Raw genomic sequence first — 13344 nt, forward strand, 5'->3', positions numbered from 1 at the left:
CTTATGTCCCTACAAAGACTTGCACACCGTGTTCACAGCAACTCTGGTCATTAAGCCAAATCCTGAAAACAACATAAACGTCTATTAACTGGTAAACAGACAGAATATAGTCTATCCATACAAGGGGCAACTTTTTGGCAATAAAAAGGAACAAACTGCTGGCTAAGTTATGAACGAAGTGCAGAAACGTAGGAGTGAAATACTCCAGACACGAGGGGCCACTTGCTGTATGACTTCATCCATACGATGTGTTCACCAAGGCAACTGTTTAGAGGTGCTGAGAGGAGCAGATCAGTGGTTGCCCGGGGCTGGGAGTGGCAATGAGGACTAACTCCAGATGGGCGTGGAAGATTTCACGGGCAGACTGAAAACCTTCCAACTGATTTATAGGAATGGTTGCATCATCTAGTTAGAGTACTAAAAAGGACTGAATTCTATACCTGAAATAGGTGAGTTACATATGTAAAATATAACTCAGCTGGGTGCAGTGGCAGAAACATGTAATCCCAGTACTTAGGAGGTTGAGACAGGAAGATCGCAGGTTCGTAGCCAGCCTCAGCTACTTAGTGAGGCCCTCTGCAACTACGTAAAACCTTGTTTCAAAATAAAGAATAAAAAATAGGACTGAGAGTATAGCTCAGAGGTAGAATGTACCTGGCTTCAATCCCCAGTACTGGGGAAAAAAAAAAAAAAGGAATAAAGCCAAGTGTGGTGGTGCATGCCTGTAATCCCAGTACTTGGAAGCATGAGAATTGCAGGTTCGAGGACAGCCTCAGCAAGTAGTGAGACTCTCACCAACCTGGCAAGACCCTGTTTCAAAATAAAAATAAAATAAATCTGGGTGTGTAGCTCAGAGGTATAATGTCTCTGAGTTCAATCCTCAGTACCACCAAAAAATAATTATATGTATATATAATAAAAATATATAAAAATATAAATATAAATAAATATATAATATATAAATAAAATATTAAAAATATACACACTCAATAAAGCTGTTGAATAAATGAAAAATAAACTACTTAACTAAACAAAGCCTTCCTTACTTGCCGGGGAAGAGGGTCTTGGAGCTGTATGTCAGCTCAGAGGCAGCTGGCAGCCCAGAAGCCTTTTCTACAAGTTCTCTGATAGGGAGGCAGAGGCGATATCCATCAGCTCTGGAGGACCGAGGACACCATCTCAGTAGTCTGGCCTCTCCTCCCACCATGAGACAGAGCCATGGACTTAATTAGCCCCCCTGCCCTGACATTGGCACCACCACTGCTGGCACCATCTCTGCAGAAGTGTCCCATCTCCTCCCCCAAATATGTGAAGAGGCCAAGTCCTCATAGCTCCCCGCTCTCAGGACTGAGATTTCTCAACCTTACTCTTCCTTTGCAGCCTTCTAGTATTTTCTCCCTCTTGTGTGCCCCAGGGCATTATGATCTCCCACAAAGCTGGATTCGTAGACATGGATGCCGATGTCTGCAAAGGCCTGGCCTGCAGGGGTTGGGCACCAGCATTTCACAGGCACAGGGCTACCGGACACAGGAAGGCAGGCTCAGCTTTTCTTGCTTTTAATTTTTTTTTTTTTTTTTTTTTTTTTTTTTGTTGCTGCTGTTGTTTGCTTTTGCTTTGCTCTAAACCACACTGAAGGTGACACTGGATTTCTGGCCACTGCAGCTATCAGATGGACAAAAGTCAGTAGGCTGAGGGACTTGGCACTTGGCCTCGTGGGCTGTCCTCACCCTGGCTCTTACCCCCCCCCATCACTAGGACCACATAAATCTCAAGGCAGCCAGCCATCTCTCTGGCCAACACCTCTCCCACAGCTATGGATCTTGTTAAGGTTACAGAAGGAGAATTGCAGGTCTCTGCAAATAATAAATGTAAATCAAGATAAAGTCCTTCACTGGCACCTTCCCCAATGGTTTCCCCAGATTTAAAAACATACTGGTGCCCAGAGACATGATTCAAACTCCTCAGTGTGACATAACAGGCCTGTCGTGAATTGAGGCGGCTCAGGGTCAGGGACTAAGGGCTTGGCTTCTGGAACCAACGTGCCTGGATTCAGCCCCAGGTCCTGCAGCCCCAGTCCTTTCTGACTATGCGGCCCCTTTACTCACTTTTAAATCAAGGGTAATAACAGAACCTATATCTCTTAGGTTATTATTAGGGTGAACAGGGAAAATACATGTATTTGAGATAGTACCTGACATACACTGAACACTCGAGTAGTGTAAAATCAATCATTATTATCATTATAAATGTTATAACTGCTACTGCTGCTATTATTTCAAATTCTCTTTCCAAGGTTATCTCCTGAGCATGTGAATGCCCTCAGTGAGTGCCCCTGATAACCATCGAGCAGTCCAGAGTATCTGCCCTGCCTTGCCCCTCCCTCCCCATGCAGATCTCTACCACTCCCCTCAGCTGCTTCCTGAAACACCTTCAGGATTTTGGTTCTTCCTATTACCACTGCCCGCATGCATCCTTCTTCTCTTGTCTAAGTGAACTCCACCTCACCCTCCAGCATCCACCGACTCCCGAGAAAGCTTCCCCTGGCGCATAGCTGCCCACCTCAGTGTCTCTCTCGGGTGATTACAGGTACCAGCATTTCTCAGGCACCGGAATACCCAGGACAGTGATGCAGGCTTGGCATCACCTTACACTCTCATGGTGCCAGGCACCTCTTGCTTCTAGCCCTTCACTCAGCTGGTGGTTACATTTATTTGGAGATCACTTGATTACATTCTGTTTAGCAGGCCTAGACCATAGTCTCCATGAAGAAAGGGCCTGTGTTTATTTTCTTCCCGCTGCAGCACTGTGCCCATACTCCACAGTGCTCAAAAAGTATTTATGCAGTGAAAGAAAGAAAGAACGAGAGAAAGAAAGAATGAATGATCCTCCTGTGGCCCCAGCCTCTGCCCTGTACAGAGCCACTCACAACAAATTCAGCACCTTCGAACCTGTGCCCTTCTTGACACCAGCTCCTTCTGGAAGCAATCCACATAGCCCTGAGCCAGATCTTTCCATCCCAGTGTTTGATACAGAAGGATCCTGGTGCTCGCCTGGCCTCCCATAGGACCGGGGCTTATTAGGCTTTGTGTACTCAGCATGGTCTCCATCTATTGATGCAATCTTGGCTAAAATCAGTTTGGGTATGTTTTCTTTTACCATAAACATTTTCCATGAGATCTTTAGTGAAGCTCGTGAGCTGGCTCTGGGGGAACAAGGTGGCTCCTGCATGGTCCAAGTAGACGGTTCCTGAAAAACACAGAAGAAAGCTGCAGGTTGTTTCTCACGGGTCCTTGGTCATTTGGCCATCAACAAGTTGATTGTCTCCTTAATCTGTTGGTGTGAGTCCAACCAGTGCCCATTTGAAGTGTTTCAGCATTACACCAGGATACTCGTTTCCTGGTGTGTGTGTGTATATATATGCGTTTGTGCATGCACACACATGTGCCCATCCAAGGAAGGGTCTCACTAAGTTGATGAATGCCCCACTAAATTACTGAGGCTGGCCTCGAACCTGCAATCTTCCAGTATTAGCCTCCAATTACTGGGATTACAGGCACGTACCACCAGGCCCCGCTATTTTTATTTGAAGCAGGGTGTTACTAAGCTCTTGAGGCTGGCCTTGAACCTCTGCTCCTCCCGTCTCAGCCTTCCAGGTACTGGGATTACAGTGTGCACCACCACACCTGCAATCTGGCTGCCTGATTAACCAGTTTCCTATGAACCGGGTCCGGCCTCCCACACAGAGGAGCAGCCAGCAAACATTCATGATGTGTGGCAGAGCTGTGACTCACACCCTGGCCTTGTTCTGGAGCCTCCTGCGCTTCCATAATGGGCGAGTCTGCTGCTTTCCCACACTGTGCCATAGTCCTCACGAACCCAGCAGAACTGTGAGGAGTGGCGGAGACTTTGAGGAATGGCTCTGGTCCTTCCTGCTTCTCTTCAAAGGAGAGAAAGGCACACTTAGATGAACAGGAGACACTGAGGTTTACCAACTGCCTGGCAGAGAACAAAAGGTCGTAATGCCTCACCGTGAGGTGGGGCAGGCAACAAGCCATTGGACATAGCTGGTAAGAGAGAGAACTGGTAGAAGTGTTTTTGTTGTTGTTTTGTTTTTTGTTTTGTTTTGTCTTGTTTTTTTTGGCACTCAGATTTAATCCAGAGGCATTCTATCTCCAAGCCACACCCCCAGTCCTAATTTATTTATTTATTTATTTATTTATTTTGCTGGTCTGGGGATGGAACCCAGGGGCATTCTTTTTCTTTTCTTTTTTAATTGGTGCATTGTAATCATACATCACATTGGAATACAAGACTTGAGAGGATATACAAGCACATATCATCCAATTAGCCCTCATCCAATTCCCATCCCATTCCCTCCCCCTCCCTTGATCCCATGCTTGATTGGTGATTATCTTTGATACATTTGTTTACGTACATCATGAGTTTTAAAGAGGTTCCATCCTCCCCCATCCCATCTCCTCTGATTGGTCACCTTAATTGCTTATCTATAGGGCCTTTTCTACAACTCGACCTCCTCCGTTACCCCATTTCTCCTAGTTTTTGCTAATTAGGGGAAGCATCTGATTTTTATTTTCTGTGATACTTCTCTGTGCATGCCGCGTTGCAAGTTCCAATCCTACTCTTGACGGCCCCAGTAGTGGCCTGGCCACCCGGAGGACTCTGATCCCGACCTCACTGGCTCCAGCACCAGCCTTGCCTCATGGGAGGCTCTGATCCTGGTCTTGCTGGCCCTGCACCAAACTAACCCTTCGGCTGGCTCCGATCCCAGCCTCGGAGGCCCCAGCACCGGCCTTGCCTCACGACAGGCTCTGAGCCCAGCCTCACTGACCCTGGGACCGGCCTAACCCCTCGGCAGGTTCCTATCCTAACCTAGGGGCATCTACCTCCAAGCTATACATCCTGCTCTATTTTTTTATTCTTTATTTTAAAACAGGGTCTCACTAAATTGTGGAAGGCCTCCCTAAGTAGCTGAGGCTGTCTGCAAACCATGATCCTCCGGTCTCAGCCTCCTGAATGCTGGGAATACCAGCATGGGCCATCATGCCTGGCATTTTTATTTTGAAACAAGGTCTTGCTAAGTTGATGAGAGTCTCACTACTTGCTGAGGCTGTCCTCGAACCTGCGATCCTCCTGTCTAAGCCTCCCAAGTATGGGATTACAGGTATGTGCCAGCATGCCTGGTTCGGTGCAACTTTTTTAGGGGACAGCCATTAGGTGATATCAGTTACACTTTATTACTACTACTGATATTATTATTATTATTATTATTATTATTTTGTAGTATTGGGGATTGAAACTGCTGTGCACACAGTAGACGGGTTTCGTCCCCCACAAAAGTTTTGTACTTTTTGCTTTTATATTTGGGTCTTTGATAGATTTTGAGGTGTGTGTGTGTGTGTGTGTGTGTGTGTGTGTGTGTGTGTGATCCTGGGGGTGGAACCCAGGGGCTTTCTACCTCTGGGCTATACTCCCAGACCTGTTTTTATACTTTATTTGGAAACGGGGTCTCACTGAGTTGGTGAGAGCCTCACTAAGTATCTGAGGCTGGCTTCGAAACTGTGTGATCCTCCTGTCTCAGCCTCCCAAGCACGGGGATTACAAGTGTGTGCCACCATACCTGGCCGAGTTATTTTTTTTAATTCAGTATGAAGTAAAAGTCATTCTTCTGCATGTGGATATCTAGTTATCTCAACATCATATGTTGAAAAGACTCTTCTTTCTCCCATTGAGTAGCCTTAGCATTCCTGCTACAAATCAATTGTCCATAGATGTGTGTGTGTTTATTTCTGGATTTAACAGTTCTAGTCCATTGGAACCTATATGCATCCTTATGCCAATACCTTAGTGTCTTGACTATTGCAACTTTGCAGTTAAGCTCTGAAATCAGGAAACATGAGTCCTCCAACTTTGCTGTCTTTCAAGATTATCCACTGAGTCCTTTGCATTTCTATATGAATCTGAGGGCCACCTTATTAATTTCTGCAAAAAGGCAGCGAGAATGAATCCTAAGTAAGTAGAACAAGTTTGGCCTACATACTATCTTAGAAAAACAAGGATTAAATCACTAACTCATTTGCTTATTAACTATGTGAAACTGGGCACAATTTTAATTTTTAAAATTATAAATAAGAAATACTAATTATGGAATGTCATATTGTGTTGTACAAAAATACATAAAGTACACCATTTCATGAATATTTATTCCTTTTCCTCCTTTATTAACATAGTTTTCTGTTTAAGTACTTAGACAATTATAGACTCTAAATAATTTATAAAAGCTGTTCCAGGGTAGGGAGGGCAATGTACATTTTATGAGACATACATTGAATCTGTAGATCAGTTTAGGAAGTATTGCCATTGTGTGTGTGTGTGTGTGTGTGTGTGTGTGTGTGTGTGTGTGTGTGTGTGTTTTATTGGGATTAAACCCAGAGGCATTCTCCCTCTAAGATACAGCACCAGCTCTCGTTTATTTTACTTAATTTTTTATTTTGACACTGGGCCTCACTACGTTGTGAAGGATCTCTCTCTAAGTTGCTGAGGCTGCTGTCAACCCTGATGAATTGCCCTGATGGGGACCTTCAGCACACTGTTGGATAGAAGCAGTGAGAACAGATATCCTTGTGTTGCTCCAGACCTCAGGGGAGAAGCTTCCAGTCTTTTACCATTAATTATTATGTTATCTGTGGAGGTTTTGAAGATGACTTTTAACAAGTTGATTATTTCCTTTTATTTCTAATCTTTGAATGTTTTTTCACCCAACAACTATTTCCTGAGCACTTTGTACCAGGCATTGTCCTAAGTGCTGGGGACACAACCATGAACAAAACAAAGCCAGCAGAATATGGCACTGGAAAAATACCACAAACATATAAATGCAAACTATTTTGGGTAGTGAGAAATGTCAGGGCTCAGTCAGTACCCGGACACTTCAAGAACTACTTGAGCCAAATCTATACGTCCCCTTCACTAAGACCAGGAAATTCCCATCTAACTGGTTAGGCAAAACATATCAGTAAGTTTAGCATTTAATTATACAGGGCTAACACTTAGCCAGATACGCTTTCAAACCTGCAGAAACCCTTCAGGGAGGGAGTGCATAAGAGGGAGGGTTATTTTATTTTGGTTTGGTTAGTGGTTGGTTCTTTCCCAGCCTCTCTCCTGTTCATTTTTTCCTATGGAAAAAAAAAAAAAAGGAAAAAAAGTGAACCTGTTCCAGAATGTAGAGGAAATGCTGGGAATGGCACTAAGTATATATAGGCCACACAACCCCATCACAAACGCAGCAGATGTGACAGGGGCTCAGGCCAGCCTGGGTCCTGGCGCCACATCTCCATTTGCCTTTGAGGGGAAACGCTATCCCCTGAGGGATCAGAGTGAAATCACGAGGGACCCAGAACATACTTCTAATTTTTAGAGTAGTGTGGAGAGGAGAGGTTGGCCACTGGCGGGTGTCAGGGGATTTAGGAGATTAAGGAGGTGGTGCTGAAATCATTGCTGCTTGAATGATACGGGCTCTGGGATTTGCTTCAAAAGAATAGAGAGCCTCCCTCCCTCTGCACCTGTGGGTATCCTACCACCAATATCTAGATCTTTCTGTGGAGTAGGAATTTTCCATTATAAAGATGTGTGTGTGTGTGTGTGAGAGAGAGAGAGAGAGAGAGAGAGAGAGAGAGAGAGAGAGAGAGAGAGAGAGAGAGAGGCGAGATCACCACCAGAGCCCAAGGGAGAGGGGCTGTCTTCAGCAGGTGACAAGGAGACAGAGAAGAAAGGGGAGGGAGTGGAGAGGTAGGCAGAGACCCCTGTCTCCCTTTGGGTTCTCCCCACTTAAGTAGACACACAAGGAGGAGGTCATGGCTCTCAGAGTTCCCAGAGGGAAAAAAAGTTACCATTGAAAATATGAGGATTGGCCTCAAAAGCAGCTGCCCTGCCACAAACAGAGGAGCATTGGCCAGTCGTTAATCAGGATGTAACTGGTAACAGGTGCCCTGGCCCATGAGCTGCCCACCTCACCTGTCACCCTCTCTGATGGTCAGGCACTCGGTTCTGACCCTACTCAAGGTCCCTGGCACGGGCACGGATCCGAACCTGTGGCAGTGAGCTGGGGGATCAGATCGATCTTGATTTCAGATACAATCGGCAGGTTCCGCAAAGATACTTGGAGTTCTTTGTATACCAATTTACAGGCTCGTCCTGTTCTTGAAAACTGAAACTGCACGGTTCGTTTTCCTAATTCTTTAGGACCCCAGCGGACCAGAGTTGGGGAGAGCTCAGAGTCAGAGTCATTCTGATTGCGGGAGAAGGGGGGGGGGGAAGCAGCCTTTGAACAAGAAAAGCTACTACAGGAATGCCCGCGGAGAAGTTTGGAGCTCCCCGCCCCAGAGCCTCAGCCCTAGGTCGGACCCTGAGTGCCCCTAGAGTCGCGTCCCAGCCCCTGCGCGCGGCCCCTGTGCATCCCAGCAGCCCGGCTGGGGCGCCCTGTATTTTGCAACCCTGGCTGTAAGGACCTCCAGAGGGGACTCCTGGGCCCTGTGGAGGTGGGGCAGGCAGACAGGTCGGTCCTGCCTCACTTTCGTCTAAGGGCAGCTGTAGCAAGAAGACGTGGGGTTGCACAGGGAGCTCAGGGCGCGAGTCCGCGGGCGGCGGCGTAGACCCACAGTCCCTCCCTCGTGCGCTTTCGGTTCCGCGCGTGCCGGGCGGGGGCCGCGCACCCGCAGACCCCGGGCGCCGCCGCCGCCTCACCTGCCAGGCGGCCGAACTCCTGGTCGCGCAGCTCCCGCAGGCTGCGCGGGCCGTAGCTGTGGCCGAGGCGCTGCAGCTCGGGCCCCGGCTCCGCGCCCCCGCCGGCCATGGCCTCGGCGCTGCCGGCCGGCGATCTGGGCTCCGCCCGGCGCGGGGTCCAGCGGGGCGGCGCCTCGCAGACCCGCCCGCCGGCTGGGCGAAGGCTCGCCAAGTTCCGCTCCGTGCTCCGCGCCCCACCTGAGGCCGAGGCGCCCGCTTCGGTTGTCGCTGGGAACAAACTTCTTTTTTTTTTTTTCTCGTATTTTTTAACCGGGCGTGGGGGCCCACGCGTGCAATCCCAGCACTCGGGAGGCTGAGAACCGAGGATCGCGATTCGCGGACGGTCTCAGCTACTTAGTGAGGCCCTCCGCAACTTACTAAGATCTGTTTCAAAAAAAATAAAGAATAAAAAATGGAACAGGGGGTGTAGCTCGGAGGTCAAATGCCTCGGTTCAATCCCCAGACCCGCAAAAATAAATAAATAGTAATATATATAGGTGGTACTAAGGGTGGAACCCAGGGGCTTTTCTACCTCCGGGCTATACTCACAGACCTATTTTATACTTTATTTGGAAACAGGGTCTCACTAAGTTGCTGACAGCCTCACTTAGTAGCTGAGGCTGGCTTCGAACCTGTGCGATCCTCCTGTCACCACGTGCGCCACCACGCCCGGCAACAAGCTTTTTTTTTTTTTTTTTTTTTTTTTGTGGGTCTGCGGGAGGAACCCAGGGCATTCGACCTCTGAGCTACATCCCCATCCCTGTTTTTTATTCTTTATTTTGAAACAGGGTCTCATTAAGTTGCAGAGGGCCTCACTAAGTAGCTGAGGTTGTCTGCGAACTGCGACCCTCCTGTCTCACCCTCCTAAGTGCGGGGATTACAAGCGTGCGCCACCACGCCCGGCTGTCAATAAACTTCAATGCAGCCCAGGGAAGGCAAGGGCCTCGCTTATCTGCGGCACGGAAATGCAGGTGGACGCGACCCAGTGCCTTTTTCCTCGGAAACCCGTGAACTCTCCTGCACAGCGACCCCGGGGCCCTCGCCCGCCCGGGGCGAGCTGGCGTTTCCAGGGAGTCTCCGACCTCGCGGGTCGCTGCTCCCGGGTGCGCGGCGTTCCTAAGAACGTGTTGGGCAAAGAGGAGCAAAGGAGAAGGTCTGGTTGACAGGCCCCGGCGGGTACGCGCCCCGAGCAGGGCGCCTCCCCGCTCCGCCCGCCGCACCTGCACCCGCAGTGCTGGGCCGGGGGCTGGCGGCGGGGAGGGCAGCAGACCCGGTTCTGCCAACCAGGCCGAGGCACCCGTCGAGGAACCAAAGAGGGGAGCCTGTGCTGCAGGCCTAGGGAAGGGGGCTCAGATACAGACGAGGTAGACCACCAAGGAGGACGAGGCAAGCAGCTCACCGCCTGTGCTTAGCCTGCATGCGAGATGCAGCCACCCAAAGCGAGCCACGAGAGGGCGGTGAGCTGCCTGCCGGTCCCCGCTGGCCCAATACCAAGTCGGAGAAGGGCCCTGGGGCCTGGTGTCCTTCCCTGGCGCGGTAGGCGCTGGGTCCGGGGTCTGCTGGCACCTGCGGCGGGCTGGGGCTCCTGCCTGTGGACCGCCCGGCTCCCTTCCTCACTGCCGAACCCCCAGCACCGCAATTGACAGGCACTGGTTCTGGAAGAAAGGAGTATGCAGGTGAGTGAGTGCCCATTGGCCATGCCCACTGACATCTACCTGCCTTCCGCGCACTCCGCGATGGGCACTGTGGATGCTGGATGCCATCTTGACACCCCAGCCCCACCGCGCACCTTCTGCTGTAAAATAGCTTTGACCAGCACTAATAACAAAAGCGATCCTCATGGAGGAACCGTCACTACGTAGCAGGCTTTCATTCTCATAGACAATACTCACTTGGCAGAAGGCAAAAGTGCTTCTCAGAGTTAGGCCCTGGGGTGGTGGAGGAAGAAGGCAGGGAAGGTTGAAGGCGGGGTCGGTACACCTGAAGTCAGGCTAAGGAACTGGAATCTCCTGAAGGTTCTGGAATAAGAAAATGCCCCCAAAGTGTTTCAGTAGACCTGTGGAAGGGCAGTGAGGAGACCGGATGAAGTCGTGGGAACTCGGGCAGGAAAACCAGGCGTCCAGGCCGCATCACTGGAGAAGGGGCCTGGGCTTTGACAGCTACTCCTCAGTGTTCACTGGACTCCGGCTGCTCCCCACTAGGAACATGGTAGGTGTGACCATATTGGAAAATGGCTTCAAAATGTATTTGAAAAGAGCCGGGCGTGGTGGCGCACACTTGTAATCCCTGCGCTTGGGAGGCTGAGACAGGAGGATCGCGCAGGTTCGAAGCCAGCCTCAGCTACTCAGTGAGGCTTTCAGCAACTTAGTGAGACCCTGTTTCCAAATAAAATATAAAAATGGGTCTGGGAGTATAGCCCAGAGGTAGAAAGCCTCAGGGTTCCATCCCCAGTACCACCAAAAAAAAAAAAAAAAAAAAATGTATTTGAAAATAGCTTTGAAGCCAGGTGCATGCTGGTAATCCCAGAATTCAGGAGGCTGCATGCTGGTAATCCCAGCATTCAGGAGGCTGAGACCAGAGGATCGCAGTTCAAGGACAGCCTCAGCTACTTAGGCCCTTTGCAACTCAGTGAGACCCCGTTTCAAAAGTAAAAAATAAAAAATAGAGCTGAGGGTGTAGCTCAGAGGTAGAATGCCCCTGGGTTCCATCCTTAGTACCGAAAAAAAAAAAAAGAAAGAAAGAAAAAAAGAAAAAAGAAAAGAAAAGGAAAATAGCTTTGGTATTAATGTGCCAATATTGGAAAATGGCTTCAAAATGTATTTGAAAATAGCTTTGGTATTAATTTGCCCATATTAGAAAATGACTTTGGTATTAATATATTGGAATTAATACATTGAATTAATAATTGAATTTGGTATTAATGTATCAAAAAGTAGTTTCAAAATGTAAAAAGCAGTCGGGGCCTGGTTACTGCCAGGCACTCCAGCAGCTGTTATAATGCAGAGTTCCCTCACCAAAAGCAAGTACACAAAAGAGTTGGGACCTAGAGCCTTCATATTTTAAAGACTTATTATTACACAGTAAGTAACTTCTAGCAGATAGGCTAGAATTCCCCAAGAGTGCGGGAGGAGGGTACAGGCCTCTGTCAAGAGGAGGCAGATACCACATGACCCTTGACTTTGTTCATCATTCTGGTCCTAACAAAGACCTTAGCCTACACTGCATCGAGGCAGGAAGGCTTTTGGCCGAGCAAGAAATCCCCATAATCATAAAAAACGGCCTGCACAGAGTCCATGGAGCGTGCTCACACCGAGGTCATAAGATTATTGGTTGAGCAAGATGAAGGATGACATAGCTTTATAAAAACTGTTCTGTATCCAAAACTTCAGTAACTTACTTTCAAGTTACCCCACTACATCATCCCTTTGGGTGTAGTGCTTTCTGTCCTATTTTTCTGCCTTTGTAATAATAAAATTGCTTAAGCTTATAGCAAAAAGAGTTCTGGCTACTATTTTCTAAAATAGCTAAGAACAAGAGCCCGCGGCTACATCTCACGCGGTAAAGTTTTGCTGTATCACCATAACAGCAGGCATTGGGACGACAGTGGCCAGGCAGGCTGAGAAAGAGGACTTGCCACTGAAGACCAAGGCCGTGGGGAGGAGCTGAGGGTCCTGGAGGAGGACGTGGTGGAGGGAGGGGAGCATTCCCAGTGCAAAGGCCTGGAGATGCCAAAAGGCTCAGAAAATTCCAAATTCCACGGGCTAGGGTTGTGTGGGGATGAGGGGTGGGAGAGTGAGGGAAACGAGGGTCAGAGTACGACGCAGAGTCTGCAGGGACAGGAGGTCTTGAAGAGCAGTGACTGGAGGGCTGGCTCTGAGGAGGGAGGCTTCAGGGAGGCTGCAGCCAGCATTGCCTCCCAAGGGCTGAGCAGGAGTCCTGTGAGGAGCACTGAGCATCAGCCTGAGGCACAGATGGTGCAGACGTTTCTAATCCAGGGACAAATGGGGCCTGAAGACTGGCTTAGGATGACCTGGTGCTGCCGGATCGGAGGCTGAGTGGATGCAGGGGCGTTGGCACTGGGAGACAGTTTAGAGTCTGGATCAGGGCATCTTTGTGGAGAGTCAGTTCCAGGGCTCAAAGGACAGAGCGTCTGGGGTTGGATGCAGTTAGACAGAGGCCTCGTGCAGAGGGCACCTAAGGAGCTCTGGAGAGAGGACGGCAACCGAGGGCACTGGTACTCACGGAACGTCTGCCTCACGCCATGCAGGGTTCGGCTAGAATGGGGGGGAGAGCCACAGTGGAGCACTGCTGTATGTAAGGCTGAGAGGCCTGTAAGAAGGATTCGCAGGTGGTTAAACGTGCTGTGTGGGTGATGTGGGTGACCTGGGTGGGATGGCATTTTCATCGTAAAAGTTAAGTCTTAAATGGTGAGGAAGAGTAGAGGTTGGGCCGCTGAAGATTTTTGCCTCTTAGTCTTGGAGGAAATTGGGGCTGCATTTATGATGGATCAAATCTCCTGCCAAACTGTCAGGATGTGGAGGTGGG

The 13344-nt window shown here is 49.1% G+C and overlaps 1 protein-coding gene across 1 annotated transcript in view; it reads right to left on the reverse strand.

Moving 5' to 3' along the window:
* Positions 1–9141, reverse strand: part of MOCOS (molybdenum cofactor sulfurase) — a gene marked incomplete at its 3' end in the record, with an annotated part of 55015 nt that extends 45874 nt beyond the window's left edge. The window contains exons 1-2 of the mRNA XM_080714699.1: positions 8761–9141; positions 3157–3246 (exon numbers count right to left, since the gene is read on the reverse strand). Coding sequence (XP_080570825.1) covers positions 3157–3246; positions 8761–8869 — 199 coding nt within the window. The 5' untranslated portion in view covers positions 8870–9141. The remainder of the gene's footprint in view (positions 1–3156; positions 3247–8760) is intronic.
* Between the last annotated feature and the right edge of the window lie 4203 nt (positions 9142–13344).

The sequence above is a fragment of the Muscardinus avellanarius genome (genome assembly GCF_963383645.1).
Source record: "Muscardinus avellanarius genome assembly, chromosome: 17".
Taxonomy (NCBI): domain Eukaryota; kingdom Metazoa; phylum Chordata; class Mammalia; order Rodentia; family Gliridae; genus Muscardinus; species Muscardinus avellanarius.